Source organism: Ambystoma mexicanum, chromosome 5q (assembly GCF_040938575.1).
Source record: "Ambystoma mexicanum isolate Mex_15411 chromosome 5q, UKY_AmexF1_1, whole genome shotgun sequence".
In the NCBI taxonomy this organism is placed as follows: domain Eukaryota; kingdom Metazoa; phylum Chordata; class Amphibia; order Caudata; family Ambystomatidae; genus Ambystoma; species Ambystoma mexicanum.
In genome coordinates, this window is record NC_090933.1 from 238,507,945 (window position 1) to 238,524,790 (window position 16,846).

Below are 16,846 nucleotides of genomic sequence, written 5' to 3' on the forward strand. Positions count from 1 at the left end.
GGGCAACATGAACACACACCATACATGGTTTCTATTAATGGAATGCCTCCATCAATGCCCATATTCAAATTTTGTAAGCACATTGTAATATTCTGGTCTGGATCACCCATTAGATGGTAGACTACGCACAGCAAGCACATTAACAGACCCACAAGCCACAAAAATGGTTAGTATACCAGCCCCCTACTATTAGTTCCATTGCCAACCTATGGCACTGCTATGCTCGCCATCCTCACACCAGGCTCTCGGATAAGTCGGGAACAGCTCACAAGTGTCAAGAACTGTTCAATTTACCAATACATTATATAATGAATGTGAACACATTGTAAAGAAAGAACGCTTGGGCAGCTGAATCAACATTGCGCTTTGACTAGTGAGACCATTGAGGGTGGGTTTGCACTTACCTTGTATCCCAAATACTTCAGTCAGTCAACCACTCTCCACACCCCAAATAGTGGGCTGTACAAATTGCTATGTGTACTATATTAAGTAGGGTGACACGAAGACTAGTTGTATAAATGAGATTTATTTCAGCATTTACTGAACATATACAATACGAGGTTGCTGTTTGCCAGAAATGTCCTTTGTATATTACATTCAGTGAATTTGAAATAGTGGCCAAGCAAAAGTCTTGCCAACGTCTTAACAGATGAGTGAGCAGAGTTAACATCAATCCTGGAGCTGGGACACCTCATGTAGGTACGCTCCCAGCATTTTTACACCCTGGACGTAGTTATACCTGCAAAGAATAAACATGAAATATCAGTTTTTAAAAATTAAAGGTTAACTTCATCTCTTTCGTGGTCCACTGTGTAGAAACATGTTATAAGAAAAGCAAAATGTATTTGGCTTGCTGATATTTCTGCACTCAGATGCAGTTTCCTTGTTGAAGCTGGTCAGTCTATTAATGACTTACCATCCAACGCATAATATTTGTTGGGGATACTGTCAGTGCATGTTTTCAGGCATTCCAACTCAGTATTTTAAAGAAGAAAGAAATGGCCCTTGCTTGAAAGTAAGTACGACCAAGCTCTGTTTCCCATGTAGCCAATGACAATAGGGCGAGGACGAACAGGCTACAAAGTTAATCTGTACCCCATAGCAATTTGCTCAAGAGACACAGCCTTGAGAATGTCCCAGAGGCTGTGAAACAAACCCTTCTCCTCAGGCACAGGGGAATTCTCCCATGCAGCATATACTCGCCTATTCAGCTTTTCGTTTTGAGAATGAGCACCGTCATCTGCCGACCCCACGGGCAGCAGCATTACATTCTTCCCCGTCGCCTCCTGGAAAGTCAAAGTCACAGGAATGCTTCCACCTTCCCTTGTCAGATCAGGCTCCACGTTAAAAACTGTTGAAAAAAATCAGGTGAAAATGTCACAAAGTACTGTGGTTTGTCTAAAAGACAAAACCTAGGGAGGAAATGTATGTAAGCAGTAAAAGAAGCACATTTCTTAAACCAACCATAAGACAACCAAAGGTTTTGAGCAAGCACACTGGATACTTCACACGGATGCATCCCAAAAGCCCCAAAAACAAGATCATTACAAATTCACCTTTGTGTCAAAAATAAGCTTGCAAAAGTAATACAAGTGCATTTAATAAACCTGAATTGTACATTCTATTTGCATACAATTGGGAGTTGCGAACAAGGCATTAAATGGTTTCAGATCTATTATGACCGTCTGTTTTCTGAGATACCATGCAATTTATTATTGGCTTTTCGCCCGGGATTTACCTTCACCATATGGCTGTCAAGATAAAAAGCACCCAATGAAGAACAAACGATTTGTTGGAACTTTCCACCATGGCAAGAAATGGCTACATTGCTTGCGATTAAACTTTACAGAGAATGGTATAATCACATGCACGGATATTGCCTCTAATGTGTAAGCAAACAAAATCTGTTAGGTTCAGTGTAACCAACAGTCATGGTTACAATGTATCACTGTTACATAGCAACAGAGTAAACAAACAAACTGAAAAAACAGCTCTGTATGTTCCAACTTCAGTGAGGCATTGTAGAAGGTAATTTGTAGCCACAATTCAAAGGGATGGAGAATTAAATATGTATCTACCAGATTCCAACCCACAGAAATGAATGTAAACCTCTTATGATAAAGAGGCCAACATGCAGTACTTGCCGGGCCGGTAGTTTCAAAGCTACGATTGGTGCTTCCAGTCCCAACCCCAGGAGAGATAAGACATTGCACAACTAATTTCAAAAGAAGGCCGGTTGATTAGGGCTAATTATATGAAATGCTTGCAATGATAGTTCACTGTTTTTATGCAGAGATTAATTTATGGATTATCGTCCATTGTGTGGAAGCCGGCCCAAGGCATGCCGCTAAGGAGACCACAGGTGGAAGGCTGGTAACGGATGCTACCTTGAAGTGACCGAGTTGTGCACATGGGAAGCTTTCAAACCAGTGGCTTCCGGCTCTGGTCAGAGAAAGAAACCACCTTGCATAACATCTTGGAACCAAGGATGGTAAGGCCAGCGCTGAACGCTTCCTGCCCATGGGCCATAAATAACCAGGATTAATGTAGGACTTGTACGTGATAATGTAGACCTTTATGGATTGTTATGTGAAGTTCAATTTTAACCCAAGGATTCCCTCAATGTCTGGGGAATATTTTGTGGGCATGTGCGTCTATAAAAGATGCCAATGCTGGAGTAACTTTTCTGTACTGGTACAAACAGATGTCACTATAACAATGTTCTACATAAACAGCTTGGCATACGGTCCCCGATTGTAGGAGAAGAACTTCAACTATGTACATGGGCTAGCAAACCTCACTTCTCGATTTTAGTGTAGCCTACCCTAATGATTCAAAGTACTATGGCGCATCAACTAAGCAGAACAAGCTCGCAGGGTCATGAATGGGAATTGGATCATTCAGCAAAAGTCTTTGTTTCAACAGTGTGGAGTGTTGAAAATGGTTCTTATCGCAACAGAACACAATCCAAAGTGCACAGTTTTGTTCCTCCTGAAGGGAACAGTGGTGACGCCTTCTCAATCAGATGGAGTTGAAAGGGTCTTTTTGCCTTGTCCCCACTTACTATGGCAGCATGGCTAGTACACAAATGAGAGAGAAGTAGACTACGATGCTGATTGCCCCATATGGGCTTGTCCGTTCTGGTATTATTGTATATTTATTGGATGTTAAGTACAATTTCACTTACTGCTGTTTTACCTCTAATTGCGGACCCCCGAAATTTTGGCTTTTGTTTTAGCCTCCTCACCCGACTTTCTGCCAGTGAAGCACAGCCTTCAGCTCATTGTTGTGGGGAAACTGACCTGTCCTTCAGTACTGGGAAATATTGTTTCCCTTAGTCTTAGGACTTTGTCACTGCAATTGTATTTCAGTGCACAAAGTACTGTGTGCTTGGGTTCTTGTGTTTCCAGGCCCTAGACATCCCCTAATGATTTTTTGGTAACTGGACAATGTGCCTAGGAGTAGACTGGTGGCAGCAGAAGCTTTCGGTCCATTTTTATTAACTTTTACCAAGCCATACCATGCTTACTGTGTTTGGCTCATGACTGGCTAGTGTCCGTCATGACCATGCCACAAGGTCTTTTGTCTTCTCCTTTGGCCTTTCCCTTGCTCTTTGTGACCCAGGAAATCCTTATTTGGGCATGCTTTAACCCACGAAAGCCGGTGCTTTTCGCAGGCTCATGCATGTCACGTGTGTGCGTACCCAAGAAGTGGGCTGGGACTGTCTGGTCCCAATCCACACTACTGGTGCCAGGATATCTGTTGTGCACAAGAACTGCAGTGGTCGCCAATTGGATCACTGCTAGCGTGCATGAGTAGGGTAGATGTCATTGACCAGCTAGGGTGCGAGCACTCTATGGACATTGGGATAGGAGGAGGGGCTCTGAGTGCGACCCACAGATCACCCTTAGGTCCGAATCTACCCCTACACAAAGCCAAGTATCATGAGAAGCGAAGCAGATCCAAGGACTGTCCGGAAACACGTAGAGAAGGTTTGGCACCCTGAGCCAAATGTGGTCCCGGTATAGGCCCGCTTTATGCTCGATCTCTGAAGACCTGCAACAGTGCTTCAACCCTTCCAAGTGGTGGGACCAATCACTCAACATCTCCTTGGTGCCCTACAAAAACGGGTCTTCTTGGAAGTGTCCCTTTGCCCTCGAGTGGACTGACCAGCTTGTCCCTTGGCACCCATGCTGGAGTGTTGCTACGTTGAGTTTCGGCTCGAGCTTTGCGAGAACCCTAGTTTGCACTGTAAGGCACCTTCTTGCCAAATCTTGTCAACCCTACTGCTTTGGGGAGCGAGAGAGAAGCGTGCGTCAGTCCACAAGACTTGGGTGCTCCTGCGTCACTGTGCTTCAGTGGTGTTTGCGGCTGGCAACTTTCCCACCTTTCTACAAGTGTCCTGAAACTAGTTTGTCCCTTGCAAGCTTTGCACATCGACAAGCGCTTTTATGCACAAACTTACCATTGAGCACAAAGCTCCAATCTTCGTAGGGCTGGACTTCTTAACTTGGGGATATCCATCTCTGGAGTTGGCCATTGTGTTAAAGTTTGTGTGCTTTCCTCCTTACAGGTTTTGGCGGGAATCTGCACTTTACTGCAGTGACCGTAAATACATTTTACGTAGTGTGTTTAGGTAGCAGTATTGCTGTGTTCGTTATTCACCTGTGTTTGTTCTGGGCCTGATAAATTGTATATTTTTGATATACTACAGAGTAATCCTTGTGTCCTACTGTGTGTGCTCATCCAGGACCTCTGATCACCCACACTACTCCTGAGACTATACAGTTCTTATGTCAAACTTACCTTCCTGAAGAACCAATTATACAATTGGAGAAACTCGCGTCCAGGGATTATTAAGAGGCATCACAGACAAGGAAATAAGAGTAACAGTAAGCCATAAATTGATGTGAAGTAACATCACAGTGTCAACCAGAATAAGAGATAAACTTTCGAGAATAGAATCAAAAAGAAACACAAAATAAAAACAGATTGAAATACATTTTTTGGATGAATGACTTTATTGTGGTAAGGCGCAACATTTGGTGATTTAATCAGTTATTACTACTCCTGAGACTTAGCCTTGACTGCTCTCCAAGCTAACTTGAATTGTTCTGGCTAGCTTTGCAGAAGTGTTCCCCGTTTCACTAAACTAGGGTGGCCTCCTGAACATCTGTTCACCAGCGCACAGTTCAGAAATCCATTCTAACAGATGTGGTTGAATGTTTGTACACAATGTATTGATTTAATGATTGTATTTTGACATAAACATGAAGATGGTAATTTCGAAGAGGCCTTTGGATGTAGTAAAGTCTAAAACTCCTTCCTCAGAGTAATCTCCGAGTGCTAATAGCACTCAACAGCAGAGATACGAAGGCTCTTTTGTTACCCTAATTCAGGAGTCCCTAGGAAGGAATTGTTTAAATGAAGAGAGGAGTGTTTAAGGACATGGTCAAACCTAAAAGCTTGTGCTCCGTCTACAGGGCCAAGGGGTGAACATTTCAGGCTATCTACTACTCATCCTTTGCCGGGGCATGCTTCTCTTAAGAGGAGAGGGCAAGGATTGGAGGTAAGATAGACAGTAAGTTTGGTAGTAAGATCCAAGGGTGGAGGTGGAAAGGCGGAGTGAGAGATCGGAGGGATTGTGACATGCTGGAAGGAGGTGGTCTTAGGAACCCAGTTTAGTGAAAGCTTAGGTAAGCACAGGTGTGGAACAAAAGAGTGACACCAGGCCAAAGGAGGCACTATCCCCAACTTCCCAAGACTACTAATCAGGATAGGTCAGGGAAACACAGTCACTAGATAGTTAGCCAAACAACACCTAGCTTTAGTACCAACATCCTGTTAAGGACGCCTGGGCTAGGGAGGTCGGGAAAGGCCTGGGAAGTAGAGATAGCCTGGGACAACCCTTGTGCATATTTCCAAAGACTACGCTTTGCCTTGAGAACTATATGGGAATCCTTGGCCCCAGTGTTTTTATCATCCCAGAAAACACATTTGGACTTCCCATTCGAGTCAGCATGGTTCTTTGTGGCAGGCCACCCTGCCTCAGATAAAGGAATGTTCACTTTTTTTGCGAAAACTCTCTGGTTTCCAGAAATGTATCAAAATCAAAGAACGCATTTTGAAGGAATTAAAAGAAAATGAACACTTCATATGCAAAGGTTTGTTTAATTACATTGGGGTGTTCAGTTAGTTGTGCTTGGGGGTTCCTGGGCACCCGTGCCAGACTTCAAAAATGGATCTTTGCTGCGCTGACTGTTCTATACGCGCCAACTCCTTATCAGCAGACCCATATGCTGAGAATCGAATAGTCTCACTCAGAACTAATCTTGGCTCCTGCAAAGATTGCTTCATTGGTGATACAAAAACTATTTAGTGTAAGGACTCCATGTCTACCCATGGAATCTAGGAACTTCAGTGTGCTGCTATGGAAGAAGCTAGCCACTATAGTTGCACATCTTGATTATCTTCCATAGGTTCACATGCTTTGAATCCTTGGTAACCACTTAACAGCAGTTGGAACTAAAAGTCATCACGTTGCATAGCCTATGCATCCGATGGCCTGCCACCCTAGCCAGTGAGCTGGCTGACACTAAGCTATGCCAACAGCGGTCATCTTCAGATTCCAAAAGCACAACCCTTACCGAGTTAGGAGACTCACTAAGGGAGGTGGGTGGGTCACATGTGAATCTACGAACACCCCCCCCCCCAACGCTAGAGAACCTTGAGTTACATTTAAGTCCCTAGTTTTTTCTGCGTCACTGATTCCTTCATTATTTCACATGCTTGGAAAAGATTCAGAATTGTAGTTGTACATACATTTGCAGCACATGACTGAAAGGGTAAGGAGGGATGCATATGCTTACCTTATTCAAAGAGGTTCTGCATCATTGCTTCTCCATCCATGGCTACTCTTTATGCTTGATCAGGCAGCATTAGTGCTTTGTGAAGGTATGCAAGACTGCTTAAAGTAGCTCAAATGCAAGCTGCATTTGCACCAATCTGCACAACAAAAATGCACTGCTCGTGTGGTTCTGAACAGGAGGTGAACTTCCTGTGCAGTCTACTGGGTGGTGCTGCAGCATGTATGACTTGGAGGCCTTTTTGTGGTTTGGTTTGGGGTTATTCCATGTAGTCGTATTTTAAAATATTTGACGGAGAAGAGGGTGCACCCCTTCTACAAAATAGTTATCTATATCTCGGGTAAATTGCCAAAGCAGGGTTTTTTAGAACAACCGCCATCTTTGTTTTTGTTTGATGCAAGAGATGGCCGAGGATATAGCCAAGGTTATCGTAACGACGGAAAAAAAAAAGCCATTTGCAGGTAAAAAAAACATGCAAATGCCATCTTTCTAGAGGTGGGGGTGGCTAGAGAATAGTAAGTGACATTTGGGAGTTGGAGGGGGGTCTAGGGACTGAGTTTGCAACACAACTGTAACCTTGGCTATATCTGCGAATAGCTGCCATCTCAAAGCAAATTGCATCACAGAAACAGCGTGTGCTGTGGGGGCAATGGGAGAGGGGAGTTGAGGAGGCCGTCTGAGGAGTTGGGAAGCTGGCACAAGCGAGGGGGCACTGGGCAAGGCCCTGGGGGCAAGAGAGTTATTTTTCTGGCCATTTTTACAATATTCGCGGCTATAAACACATAAAGGACTACAGATAGCCGAGGGCATCTGTAGGTCTATAACCGTGGTTATAGAAAAAGAGTTATTAGCTTCAAAGCAAGGTAGCGGCCGGCACCCTCAGGCCATGTTGCAGAATAAATTAGCAAATGTAACAAGACCACTTGGAGCAACATGGCCTTAGGGGGCAGGCCCTTTCCTCGCTTTGTAGCTAAGCAGGGTCAGTCCCGGTTATTGCCCAGATGGGAGTCCACAGTCCCAGATGCCATGCGTTTCCTGCTTTTTAAATATCTCATAACACACTAAGAAAACACACGGTATCCGCATTAATTTCTTTTTTTAAACCATGCTACTGTCAGTCCTTGAAAGTATTGCACAAGAGAACATTTTTGTGCCTTTTGCTGAATTGCATGCTGGTATTTGTAGTCTCCAAGTCAAGATGGGGGGCGGGGAGGATAATGACATTTGTATAGTTTTTGCCTAACATAATAAGGATTTATATATTTGAGTGACACTATGGTATGTGTAATTTTCAAGTCATCTTTATAAAGCAAAGTATTGTTGAAAGCCAGACATGGGGATTTGGAGGGGAAATGATGAGAGGCCAAGTCAGTCATGAGTATTCGCCCACGTTGTGGCACGAGAGTTTGCAATCCTGGATAATGGTGCAGTTATTTGCCCCAGATTGTGGCTGTTCTTTAGGGCATGAGTAAAGGACACATGTGGGTGGCCAGCATGACTTTTTCAAGGGCGGACGCAACCCCATGGGTTTTTTTTTCAGGTTGGCAAGCTTGCTCACGTATTTGGCTACCAGAATTTTACTCTGGTTGTCATGTTCCCAGTGCAGACACTTAACCACAAGCACTTGTTTCGTATTGGGATTTTGTTTTCCATGGTATATTTCACAATAGATTGCTGGGTTTAAAAGGTGAACACCTTTTACACTTTGCCAGCATGTTTATCAGAACATTTTGGGTTATTTTTCAGGTATTCATTACTTTTTTTGAAAGTCCAATGCTATTTTGTCTTGCACATTTTTTTTTAAGGGGTCAGTCAATTGAACTACATTTGTATTTTTCACTTTAACATATGTGCATTTACTGTGCGTATATTCATGTGTGCCAGCTTTTGATTTTCGCTATAGGGGCAAAAGTACCTGGGCATATGTTATTCTTGCAGCCGGTCACACCCCCTAAAACCTCCCCCCCCTTCCATGCTGCTCAAATGCGGTTCGTTGGGGTCGCGCGATGGGTCACAACAGTCACCAAGAGACCTTCCATAAAACAAGGTGCTTGTAGCATTCTGCTTAAGTGTGCGATCCATGTCAAATAATTTAATCTCACAGATCATTGCCTAAAAACATTGCAAGTTCTCACAGCCTGTAATCTTTCATACATAGCAACATACTGATACCATTGTCAAAACAGGTTAAAATCAGTTTGTGATTGATGAATGAAGTGTTTTAAAATATAGAGTGGGTGTGCCCGCTGGCGATGGCCAAAAGACACAACTAATGATCTGGTAGTGTTCTAAAATATACAGTGGGCACGGGCGTAGGTCATGGCCACTAGCCATGTGTGGAAAAAATCTGATTTTGTGCCCACTTCGTTAGCTCCCCTTTTGGCACTCGGGCGGTTTTGGGACCTACAGGTGTTTATGGGAATTCTTGTTGAGATCAGGGTCTTGCCACCTGCTCCTCAAAGGCCTGGGCTTGTTTGTTTTGCCCTGGGGAGGAGCTCTGGTGTGGGCACTGCCAGGTAACACCAGCTGCCCCTGGTCTGCCTTCCTGGAGGTACAAGTTCCCTTTCCACACTGCATACTCACAGGCCCAGCAATCGGGCAGTCTATCCTCCAGGCCTTCCAGGGTCTCTCCAGCTTGAGTTCTTTCCTTCTGGCTTCCATGCACCATCCAGCATCCCCAGCTCGCTCAGAGTGTGTCTGTGTGCTCTGCATTTTATAGTGAGGGGGAGGCTTAATAGGACTCAGCTGAGACCGATTGTCAAGGGAGGCCTGACCTTGATAAGGGGACAGTCTACTGTTAAAGGCAAGAGTCGGTTTTCTGTGGCAAAGAGTGTTTCTTCTCATTGATCTTCATTCTCTCATTCCCCCTCTTCTTTGTCTCATTGTTTGTATAGAAAAGGGGGCGCAGTGGGAGTTGGGAAGTCAGTGTTTTCTGGTAATTATGGAAAAAATATGTTACTCACCGTAGTGACCAACGTACCCCTAGTCCAGTCCCCGTTCCTCCATACTGTATGGGACGGGAGACTGAACCTTTTTCACCAGAAAAATCATCTTCCTCTTTAAATTTAGATGCATGCGGGGGGTGACTGCGCACCTGCGCCACTCCTCAGTCCCCTTTGACACGTCAACAATATTAACATTGCCTAATTACACCAGTTTTATTAGGGGGGAGGATGGTGGGACTTTTGGAGGAAAGGGGACTATGGACTAGTCACTAGTCAAGTTAGTCACTACGGTGAGGAACTTATAATTACTCCTACGGCTCGTCCCCTTTCCTCCACTTTATGGAGGAATACAACTGCATGCAGCCCCAGTGTGGAGAGGTGCTCTCTTAAGAAAACAAGTACCTTAACACTGCCTGACCAAAGTCTGCATCCGACCTGGAGCCGGCATTCAAGCAGTAGTGCTTGCAGAAGGCCGAGGGTGCAGCCCATGTAGCCGCCTTGCTGATAACCTGCCACAGGACAGCCCTCTGGAACGCCACCGCTGTGGCTTTAGCTCGAATTGCGTGGCCATGCATATTTGCTGGAAGAGGTTTGTGCTGCCCCTCGTATGCCTCCTGGATGGCTGTAACCATCCACCTTGCTATGGGGAGGCTTGACAGCCTGGCCTGGGTGTTTGATTTGCGGTAGTTCTTGGTCCTGTCCAGGTAGTATCTCAAAGCACGCCTCACATCCAGACGGTGCAATACCCTCTGAGCTTCCTCCTTGGGGTCCGCGAAGACCTTTGCTAGCACCATCTCCTCATTTAGGTGAAAAGAGGAGACAACTTTAGGTAAGAATGTGGGGCGAGTTGTAAGCACCACCTTGTTCTTATGAAAAGTAGTATAAGGCTCTGAAGCCACCAGCGCCTGGATCTCACTGATCCAGTGTGCCGAAGTAAGGCCCACAAGGAGAGCCGTCTTAATGGGGACTAGACTGATGTCGGCCAGCGCCATGGGTTTGAATGGTTTATGCGCCAGGGTGCCTAAAACCACATGAAGATTCCACACTGGGTGTTGTTTCTTGATAGGCAGATAAAGTCTGGTGAGGCCCGCCAAGTGTCTTAACCACTGGATTATAGGGAGAAAAAAACCTCCTCCTCCGAGTTCCTGTAGGCACCAATGGCTGCCGGATAGGTACAGCATGTGTCTACCTGCACCCCCGAGTGTGTGTGAGGTGCGCAGAGAAGGGTCACATGTCATCCAACGTGCAGGTCAAAGGATCAACCTCCTTTGATTCCGCCCAGTGACAAACCTAGACCACTTGCTTTTGTACCGACTCCTGGTAGCATCGCTCCTAGCCCCTTGTATAATGTCTAGGTTAGCTTGTGACAGATGCTGATGACTCATTGTGACCTGTTCAGGAACCACGCTGCAAGGGCTAACTTCTGGGTGGCGGGGTGGATGACCGTGCCTCCCTGCTGAGTAGGTGTGCTGGGCCCAGCAGAAGGTGCACCAGGCCTGATTCGACAGGCTGAGTAGTTTTGAGAACCACAGCCTTGCTGGACACCACAGAGCTATCAGGATGCTACCGAGGTGCCAGACCTCCCGGATCTTGCAGATTACCCTGTAGACCAGGGGAGTGTGAGGGAAGGCATACGCGTTCATGTTGTTGCATTGGATTAGCATCACGTCGCCAAGAGAGCCCTTGCTCTGGCCCTGCCAGGACAAACTGGGGGCACCTCCTGTTGGACCAGGTGGCCAAGAGATCCACATGAGGATGACCCCCCACCTGTCGAAGATGCCTTGAAGGACCTGTTTGTCCAACTGCCATTTGTAGTTGTACACACCCAAAAACAAAGAGGAGATAGCCACGTCTGGGCATACCCTCTCTCACATAGTGAGACAAACTGTAAGCACAAAAGTGATGGGTGGACGGTTTTGAATGAATCAGAACCACTGGCAATGCTCTGGGCAACCCTCCAGACCACCGTTCTTCGCGTCCCAACAAGGCTGAAACATGTCTGGGGTTGCTTGTGTTTCCGTGCAGAGGGGACCTGGCCTAGCAGTTCGGGCTGGGCTGCTACCATTGGTGGCAGTACCTGACTGATTTGCATATGGCTGGACCCCTTTTGCAATGGCGCAGACGGGCTAAAAAACGGTGGTGTGGAAGGTTGCCCAGAGCAATGCCAGTGGTTCCGATTCATTCAAAACCTTCCACTCATCACTTTTGTGCTTACAGATTGTCCACACCCAGCCTGCCGAGCCTCCCCGGGAAGTGGATTGCTGCCAGGTGCATGTTGTTTACCAGAGCACACTCCCAAATGTTGAATGCTGGAGTGCAGAGGGGAGGAGACCTGGTGCCACCCTGCTTGTTGATGTAATACATGCTAGTTGAGCTGTCCGTCTGAATGAGGATCGCCTTGCCACTGATCGGGAGGAAGGCTTTGAGAGCGAGCCAGATGCCATCAACTCGACCTAGTTGATGTGGGCCGCCTGCTCCTGACGGGACCATACCCCATGGACACTATGGCTGCCCAAGGTAGCTCCCCAGACCTCTAGGGATGAGTCTGTGGTGAAGGTGACCTGAGGTGCTGGTTGCCGAAGGGCCTGCCTATCTGCAGGTTGTTGTCCGTGCTCCACCAGACTAGGTCCTGGTGGAGAGGAGGTATGCCGACCAGCTCCGCCTGGGAACCCTTCTCTTGACTCCAGGAGGCTGCGAAGTGGAACTGCAATTGGCTCATCTCGAGTCTCGTAGTGACAAGCCAGTCATCTAGGTATCGGTAGATATGGTGGCCCTGAGAAGGGCTGCCACTGCGTTCATCAGTCTTGTAAAGACCATGGGGGCCAAATTCAGTCCAAAGTGTAGAACCTTGTATAGGAAATGAAAACCCATGATCCTGAACCTCAGAAAGGACCGTTGGGGTTGCCAGATCGGGACGTGGAGATAAGCATCCTTCAGATCCTGGAAGCATATCCAGTCTCCCGCGCACAAGGTCTCCGCTATCAGCGCTGGGGTAACCATCTTGTACTTTTGGAGAGGTAGGGAAAGGTTCAAGGTGGAAAGGTCCAACAACTCTCAGGCCCGCCTGGTTCTTCTTGTGTATGGTGAAAATCTGTGAATAGAAGCCCAGACACTGCTGAGAGGCTGGGACTTCCTCCACTGCCCGACTCTACGAGCAAGCAAATTTCTGCTATTCCAATCTGTGGGAGCGGGTGAGAGAGGGATAGGTAGCCGGAAGCCCGTGGATACTACCGAGAGAATCCATGGATCCGAAAACCTTGTCCTCCAGTGGTCATCGTAAAGGGCAAGCCTGCCCCCCACCAGAGACTCGTGGATCTGGATGGATGTGTCATGCTTTCTTGCCCTCCGAGGCTGGTGCTGAGGAGGTGGACGTGAAAAAAAGTCCATGTGCAATGCCTTGTGCTGCTTGCACCTGTGCTGGCTATGGAATCTGTCCGGCTGTCTGGACTGTCTCTCCTGAAGTCCCTGAAGCCTCCAAAAGACCGACCCTCGTCTGAGTGAGGGTGTGCCTGGGTGCATGCCTTGGGGGTGGACTTGGTGAGGATCGATAAGGACTTTGCCGTCTGCAAACTATTCTTCTTATCGAGTTCCTCGTCCGTGGTCGAATGGAAAAGCTCTACACCTCGAAAGGAAGGCCCAGTATACGCTCCTGGACATCGGGATTGAACTTAATACCCTGAGCTAAGCCTTCTTCCTCATGTCGGTAGCGATGCAAATGCCACGACCTGATGTATCGATGTGAGCCGCGGTGGACTGCATGATGTCCTCTGCCACTATTTTGCCCTCTGCCAGCCCAGCCTTGAGGCACGTATGGCTCTGTACCAGGAGTTCAGGAAGGAAGTCTGGTATCTCTCCCCAGAGCCTCTGGTTGACAGCCGCCAGCATGGCATCTGCAGTGGACTGGCGCAAATGATAGATCTTTGCGAACGCCTCCAGGATCTTTTCCTCCTTACCCAGGGGTGCAGCGGCTGATGTAGCAGAGGACGGCTGCGGCTTAGAATAGAGTGATGCTGCCGCAATGACCGAGGAGTGTGGCTGGGGGTGCGCCGACAGTAGGAGAGAGTCCCCTTCAATTTACCTAAACTTGGCGTCGAGACGCCGACTGGTAGAGTGGCTTGAGCAAAACAGAAGGTGATTGCTGGAAGGTTTTGAAATAATCATAAACACAGGCACAGCTCTGGGCAACTCTCCAGACCATTTTGTTTCAGCCTGCCAAGCCATTAAAGAAGGGGACAACCGTATGCAAATTAGGCTTGGTGCTACGCCAAAAGTCTCACCCTAAGTTACTAGGGGAATCCAGACGTGGACCCCTTCCTCACTATTCTTAGAGAGGCACAGCTCCACCCTTCTGAGGAGGTCCAACCAGATCGAAACACGTGTCTGGGGTTGCGGTTGGTACTCTTGTTCGGAGGAGAATTGCTTAGCATTTCAGTGATGGACTGCCCTAGGGCAGGACAAAGACATGTTTTAGATATTTCTCCTCTGTGAAAAATAGTGAGCTAAAGACTCTGGGTAAGTAACTGGGACTAATGTCCGGTAGAGGATCTCCTAGGAGGATCTCCTAGGACCTCCCCCCTTGTTTTTTTGTAGAGTGTGGCTTGAGCCATCCTTTTTTGGCAAGCGCCACAACGTCCTTTTGCATTGGGATACCCATTCTAGCCGTAGGGTCTAGAATGAGAAACTCAGCCAATACCACTGCCTCTGGTTGTTCCACCTGTGGCTGTGGGATCCCCAAATATTCATTCAGCTAGGCCTGCTAGACGTTTGTGAAAGGCTTTGGCTGAATGAGTGTCAGGGTCCTCCTCTTCATCTGTAAGTTATGTCTTGCACCAGCAGCCAGGTGCAACCGGAGGAGTGCTGGGCACAGGAAGCTGGGGCATAATGAGAATCAGCGCCGGAGGCTGCTGAGGCAGCAGGGCCTGTACTGCTGTGACTGGGACGGGCATGAGAGCCGGTGTAGTAGGGGCTGGCACGGGCATCTGAGGCTACGCAGAACCCAGAGGAGGCATGGCCATGGGTGCTAGTGGCAGCATCAGAGGGAGCATGTCCCTGATGACATCCCCAAGGATGGTGCACATTTGTGGGGACCTCATTTGTGTGAGAAATTTTTCAAAGAACCTGCTGTCTTTACAGGCCGGAGGAATGCCTGATGGAGCCGGCATGGGTGTGGTGCCCCGAGGCTGCTGAGGCCTAGGCATGCCCTGTCTCGCTGTATGGGGCGAGGTGTATCTGCCCTGTGAAGTAGATGGGTATGTTATGGGCCAAGCGGCAGGCGTAGGCCAGTCCCACCTTGGGACTCGTCCCCCTACCTGGTCCCCAAAGGGGGATGGTGTCGGGCGAGCCGCCATCTGCCTGGCCCGGTGGCCATTTTGTCCTACTGCATGCCACGTTGTGGTACTCGCTGTACTGGGCGCTGCTTCCTCCAGTACGCGGAGTGGTGGAGGGTGAGGCCTACCCTGCACCTCAGGACGGGGCCTGGAAGGTGGATTGCCCTCGGCAGTAGCGCCGGTTTGCTGCATGCAGGCACGCCCTCATACATCGGGTGTTAGGGCGTAGCCCCTCGGGTTGAGGCCCGGTAACAGAACCTTGCGGTCCCTCAGCAGAGCCACCGGTAGGATCTCGCGACTCCTCGGCCTGGTGACGTGTAGCTGAAGCAGCCTCGTAATCTTTCGGGTACTAGGACCCGTTGGGTCACTCCCACTCTTAAGCTTCCTGGGGAAGGAATTGCATTTGCGGGGAGCAGAGGAGAACAGTGCACTTTCCTTGGGCATGGTCTTCAGCTTTATGACATTTTTCAGGTCCTCTGGCCTCTGGAGGCGACCTACCGAAGAGCTCTCTCCACCTGGCTAATTTGTTCTTCAGTGCGTGTGGTGAGAGGGCCTTGCACGTGATACAGCCTTGCCAGCAGTGGTCGGAGCCAAGGCAGAGGGTGTGGGGAATCGGACGTCAGAAAGGAAACCTCGCAGGCTGGACACCTGCTGAAGCCTGCCATCGTCAACATGCACCGGGGAGGAGTGTGGCGCCAGAGGACAGATTACCTGAATGAGAAAAGGGAGAAACCCAGGAGCGCTGGTGAAAGCGGTCTGTTCCAGTCGAAGCGAAAAAGAGGACTGGGGAGTGGTGCGGGTGGGCAGGCTGGGGAGCGCATGCTCTCAGGGCCGCGTCCCCGCACACATCTAAATTTAAAGGGGAAGATGATTTTTCTGGTGAAAAAGGTTCGGTCTCCTGTCCCTAGCAAGGGACACCCATACAGTATGGAGGAAAGGCGATGGGACGTAGTAGTATTGGGTTTAACATATCTTATTTAGACTGAGGTGATGTCAGGTAGGGGTGTATAAGAAAGGGGCGGGGTGAATACCGCCTCTCTCCCGAGGGCATTCCTCCTGCAGTGCCCAAGGACCCCCTGTCCAGGTGATCATCCCACACTGGTCCACCCACAGGGTCTGGTTCCAAAGGCGATGGTTGTGCCCTGGCCACCTGAACAAAAGATACTCAGGGTCCATCTGTGATAACACCCTCAGGTTTCTCACACATCCCAATATCAACTTCATTGAGTTATCAGGGTTTACGTAGGGAAAACACTATTTCTGCAATCATTTATTGTGCTGCCTTCTTTAGGATCAGGGGGGCCCAATTTTTTCTTCTCTGTCTGATACCCCATGCATGGTGAACAGCTTTTTATTTCAATTAGCAGTTGAACCGCAAAACACCGGAAACAAGTCTATAGAATCAAAAGAAAGTACCATTGTGTGGATTAGAAGCCTAAAAGGTATGTCTGGGATGTTTTAAAATATTTGCAAACCGTCAATCTCTTCTGACAGCCTCAATGGGGTTCCAAGTGAGGTTATTTTCCTGGAGCCAAAAATCTAATGAAATTAAGCTCCTCAAAATCAACCTTTCGATCTTTTGACAGCTACTTTAGATGCCTACAGAGAATATGATTAGCCAGGTCAACTACACAATTATGAAATTTTGAATTATAAAGAATTTCCTAGGAGAATTTGTATCCAACAGGAACAAACACCCAGTACAACA

General features: G+C 47.8%; 1 protein-coding gene across 1 annotated transcript in view; it reads right to left on the reverse strand.

Annotated features, from left to right (window-relative positions):
- Positions 1–507: 507 nt before the first annotated feature.
- The window catches only part of LOC138497348 (cytosolic non-specific dipeptidase-like), a 204,307-nt gene continuing 187,968 nt past the window's right edge, over positions 508–16,846 (reverse strand). Inside the window, exons 10-11 of the mRNA XM_069620748.1 lie at positions 1,204–1,351; positions 508–739 (exon numbers count right to left, since the gene is read on the reverse strand). Coding sequence (XP_069476849.1) covers positions 670–739; positions 1,204–1,351 — 218 coding nt within the window. The 3' untranslated portion in view covers positions 508–669. The remainder of the gene's footprint in view (positions 740–1,203; positions 1,352–16,846) is intronic.